Source organism: Aedes albopictus, chromosome 3 (genome assembly GCF_035046485.1).
Source record: "Aedes albopictus strain Foshan chromosome 3, AalbF5, whole genome shotgun sequence".
In the NCBI taxonomy this organism is placed as follows: domain Eukaryota; kingdom Metazoa; phylum Arthropoda; class Insecta; order Diptera; family Culicidae; genus Aedes; species Aedes albopictus.
This window is the reverse complement of record NC_085138.1, coordinates 189,275,090-189,280,115: the sequence shown is the minus strand read 5'-3', so window position 1 is coordinate 189,280,115 and position 5,026 is coordinate 189,275,090. Positions and strand designations below refer to the sequence as shown.

General features: G+C 36.7%; 1 protein-coding gene across 1 annotated transcript; it reads left to right on the top strand.

The window, feature by feature from the left end:
- The first annotated feature begins 2,116 nt into the window (after nt 1-2,116).
- On the top strand, nt 2,117-3,931 carry LOC134292237 (uncharacterized). The gene is made up of 2 exons (XM_062861224.1): nt 2,117-2,357; nt 2,444-3,931. Exon 2 carries the CDS (start codon nt 2,452-2,454, stop codon nt 3,511-3,513), a length of 1,062 nt encoding a protein of 353 aa, XP_062717208.1. The 5' UTR covers nt 2,117-2,357; nt 2,444-2,451; the 3' UTR covers nt 3,514-3,931.
- The last annotated feature ends 1,095 nt before the right edge of the window (nt 3,932-5,026 follow it).

Below are 5,026 nucleotides of genomic sequence, written 5' to 3'. Positions count from 1 at the left end.
AAAATGGAAAACAAGTTGACGCAATCTACACCGATTTGAAGGCAGCTTTCGACAAAATCGACCATCGTATTTTATTATGCAAGTTGGCGAAGCTGGGTGCGTCGGACGACATGGTAAAGTGGCTGGAGTCATACCTTTGCGGCAGAAAGCTTTGCGTCAGGATCGGATCGTACACTTCTACCTGGTTTACTAATTCCTCGGGCGTACCACAAGGGAGTAATCTTGGGCCGCTTCTCTTCGCACTTTACTTCAACGATGTCGCTGTTTTACTGGGCGTTGGATGCAGACTGATTTACGCTGACGATCTCAAGATCTATGTTGTCGTTGAAAGTCTAGCCGATTGTGAACGATTGCAAGAACTACTAAACGCCTTCGCACGTTGGTGTGAAGTCAATCGCATGACGCTCAGCATCAACAAATGCTTCGTGATAACCTTCCATCGTTGTACTGCTCCGATTCGCATGGATTACAAAATTGGCGACACATCTATTCAGCGTGTTAGTCAAGTAAAAGACTTGGGTGTACTGCTCGATTCTAGACTTTCCTTTAATGAGCATCGCTCGGAAATCATCGATCGGGCAAATCGACAGCTGGGGTTCATTATGCGAACAGCCAAAGATTTTGATGACATCCGGTGCCTAAAAACACTCTACACGTCGCTTGTTCGGTCTATTTTGGAAACGTCATCCGTTGTATGGTGTCCATATCAAGCAAGCTGGGTGGACAGGTTGGAACGAATTCAAAAACGGTTTGTGCGTTATGCCCTACGACGACTTCCTTGGAGGGACCGTACCAATCTGCCACCATACGTTGACAGGTGTTGCTTACTCGGAATTGAAACACTTGAGCAACGCCGGATCATTCAACAAGCTGTTACCGCTGCGAAGATATTAAATGGTGAAATAGACTGTCCGAATCTTCTCGCAAGGCTATCTCTGAACGCTCCCAACAGAATTCAACGCAGAAGTCTTGAACGGATGCTGGCTACACAATTTCATCGTTCAGTGTATGGCTATAACGAACCAATGTCCTCTATTATAAGTGCCTTTAATAATGTAGCCTATTTGTTCGAATTTGGAATGTCTTCAACGCTGTTCAGAAGCCACGTCAAACGTTCAATGCACCCAAATAATGTTTAAATTAGTATAAGTAACATTCATTAAGACTTATGTCAGATGGATTAATCTATATAAATAAAAATGAGTTTGAAGTTCCTTTGAGGCAACAAAACTCATGAACGGATGAACCGATCAGCATGACCCTTGAACGGTTCGGTTCGTATTCGTGGTGGCTGTGTTTATATGTACAAAAAGTTACGAAAATCAACTAGAAAAGTAAGAAAATTGATAAAGTACTGATTTTTCATTAATTGGGAAGGAAATCAACACGATCGAAATGAAACCAATCTAGAGTGCGGTGCTATTTTGAGCTCAACAGTTGTCAAACCACCACAAGATTGGCAAGACAAAGCTAGTAACAAATAAATAAATAAATAAATAAATAAATAAATCAAGAACAATGATTTCTTCCAGTGATTTTTTATTGCCTTCTGCTGAAAACGTGCTAATAAGTATTAGATACAGGTAATTAGATACCAGTTAGCTGTACTACGTACAGTTGGTGATTGTAAACATGGTCTTTGTTGGAACTAGTCCACCATGGCCACGCTGGCCCAGGCTTGTAAACATTCGACACTTTTCACTGCCTTCGTTTCGTTGTCGCGGTCGGGTGTCAGCTTGCTTTATTTCATTCAAACGCGACCGCTACCTCTTACACACAACACAAGCGGCAGAACAAAGATCAATAAACAAAAAAGTGGATCAAATCAACGTAGTCTGACACGATGACATTAGTATAATTCCAGCTTTTCGCAAGATTTCAGCCAATTTTGATTAAAATTGGTATAATATTAGTATAATATTAGTCACCTTCCATCAAACTAGACGGCTGCCGACTGATACCTCAATCAACAACCACCGCACTCTTTATTCATTCCAGGTATATACAATTTACAATCTTCTTCAATAACAATATACCTACGCCAGCAAATCTACCTCGCTCCAACTCTCCAAACTCGTACCTGACGATACCTGAGCGTTCAACTCTACCCATCTTCCAGCAGTCTTTACCCAGCATTCTATGATTTATACCCGTGAGCTGTATAATAATGTCTGACTCGGTTCTGAATTCATCCAGTATCTACTAGGGAAAACCAAACAGTAAATGCAGAAAGGTTGCTAGAAGCATAGTGATTTCATAGTAATTTCAGCTAATAATCCAGTGTTTTTGAACTAGATCCAGTGTTGTTTGATAACATAATAATTGTAAAGGAAAGTGTAACACGTTTTGGTGCAAAGGTAAGTTTTAAATACACATTTTAATTATATGTGTTGTGATATTTTCGTTCAAAACTAACAATTTGAAAATATTTTCTATGTTACAGATTACAAAATGAGTAAAATCAGATGTATTCGTCCATTCAAAGACATTCAGTGTTCGAAAGAGCTGCGATATCTCACGGATGGTATCATCCAAAAACTGAAGTCAATTGGATTTTCCAAGGTATCCACACTGAACACCAAGGATTTTCGTATTTGTTCGTCTTGCCGTCTACATATTGATTCAAGAGCTCACCTCACCCAAAACGAAGAACAAAGCGTAGTCGGTGGCTCAAGGATGCCAACTGTTCAGACCATACCTGTTGTACCTGATTCGCAAAGCTATGAAAGTTTGGTCACGATACCATCAGCGTCAACGCTAAGCACAATTCAATCAAATGAAGACTTCACGATGCCTGTAGACGTCGAAATATTCAACCGAGGAATAGCAGCTATTCGTGTTTCGCCTATAGATTTAGGTAAGGTTAAAAATGTTCACTATCCTGATAAAAAGTGCGCTGAAATCGTCGAAGGTGTACGAAGAAATCTTTTTAAATTAGACGCTAAAACAGAAAAAGCAAACGAGTTTAATGAAGTCATAGAAAATATGAAAATTAAATTTTTAAATTCAGCCACAAGGCAAGAAAAACTATCAATTTTATCATTGTTACCAAAATCATGGTCAGTACAAAAAATTGTAGACGAATTTAAAACTAGTAGAAATATGGCAACAGATGCAAGAAAGGAAAAAAATAATGTATTAGATTCATCTCAAGGTTCAAGCTCTGGAAAAGCTTTGAGTAATGAAATAAAAGAACTGGTTTTGAATTTTTTTGAGGACGATGATATAAGCCGTGCAATGCCAGGCCAAAGAGATTTTGTTAGCGTAAAGACAGGAAATAAGAGATTAGCTGTTCAGAAAAGATTGTTAATGATGACATTAAGAGAAGCTTTTAATCGCTTTAATGAAGTGTACGTCAATGTAAAAATAGGGTTTTCATCATTTGCAAGCCTCCGGCCAAGGCAATGTAAACTATTGACTATCACAGGAACACATAATGTTTGCGTTTGCACTACGCATGAAAATGTCAATTTAATTCTACATAGCTTAAAAAAAATACAATGTCTTGAATGATCTAAAAACATTAACGAATAGATTACTTTGCGAAAATAAGACAACTCATTGCCATCTACGAAGATGTAAAAACTGCCCAGATACCTCAGTTTTAGAAGACAGTTTATTGAAACTGGAAGAAAACTTTGTTGAAAAGCTTTCATTCGAACAATGGGTTACCACTGACAGATGTGATTTAGAAACTATTGTAAAGCAAACCGATGACTTTGTTACATTTTTCAGCTCAAAATTAGAAAGTTTGATTCCGCATGATTTTGTAAAAACCGAACAATCCAATTTTTTGAAAACTACAAAACAAAACTTGCAAGATGGTGAATTTTTGGCTATTTGTGACTTTTCTGAAAATTACAGCTTTGTTTTGCAGGATGAAGTTCAATCACACCATTGGAACGTGCAACAGGCCACAATCCATCCTTTCGTAATACATTATACTGAAAATAGGCAAATTAAACATTTTAGCTTCATTATAATTTCAGAAGAACTAAGACATGATTCAGTCGCTGTTAATTTTTTTATTGATAAAATGATGAACTTTTTACAAATTGATCAAAATAAAAACATGAAAAAAAATAATTTTATGTCAGATGGTGCTGCTTCACAGTATAAAAACCGAAAAAACTTTTCTAGCCTTTGTAAGTTTAAGTCAAAGTATGGTATTGACGCTGAATGGCATTTCTTCGCAACATCGCACGGAAAAGGTCCATGCGATGCTATTGGAGGTACGATAAAACGCATGGCTACCAGAGCAAGTTTAGCCAAAGAACGCGAACACCCGATAAAGACTGCAAGAGAGTTGTTTAATTGGGCAAACAAACGAAAACAAGAAGAACTTACAAAGTTGTCATTTTGTTATTCTACTACAGAAGAATACGAAAATATGTCTTTGCAGCTAAATAATCAATATAATAATGCAAAAACAATTCAAGGAACTCAAAAATTCCACTCATTTCTTCCTCTATCAGAAAATACAATAAAGGCAAAGCTTTATTCAAACTGCCCTGACAATGATGCCAAAATATTCGATATTGTTAAGAAAGTTGTGTAAACAATAATTTGATAAAAATACAGGAATAAAAATAAACTGATGTACAAAGTATAATGTTATTTTTTATTGCGCACAAATACCACCCCTGAAAAATAAGCCTTATTCGCTCTTTTGAATCTTGCTAATTGAGGAGCTTGCGATATGCAAGAGTTGAATGCACATTTTCAACACAATACACCAAAAACCACTGGAAGAAATCATTGTTCCTGATAGTGGGATTTTGTAACTTGTTTTTCAAAATACTTTTAAGGCAGAGAATTTCACTCAAATCTTTAAGCTGTCAGTGTCATTTTAACTCAAAATTTTCCAATCTTTCCGAAAAAAATACTTTTGAAACTGGAGAAACACGGAGTACATTCGAAAAGGGCTAAAACTTATTAAGTTATCAAAAAAATCAATATTAAATTAGTAATATCTTCTAAACGGTGCATCTTAGAAAAATGTTACCGAAGTACTTTTTTCTTGCAA

Bases quoted from the DNA above. Each gene is read 5' to 3' on its own strand.
- LOC134292237 (XM_062861224.1), top strand. From the start codon at position 2,452: ATGAGTAAAATCAGATGTATTCGTCCATTCAAAGACATTCAGTGTTCG.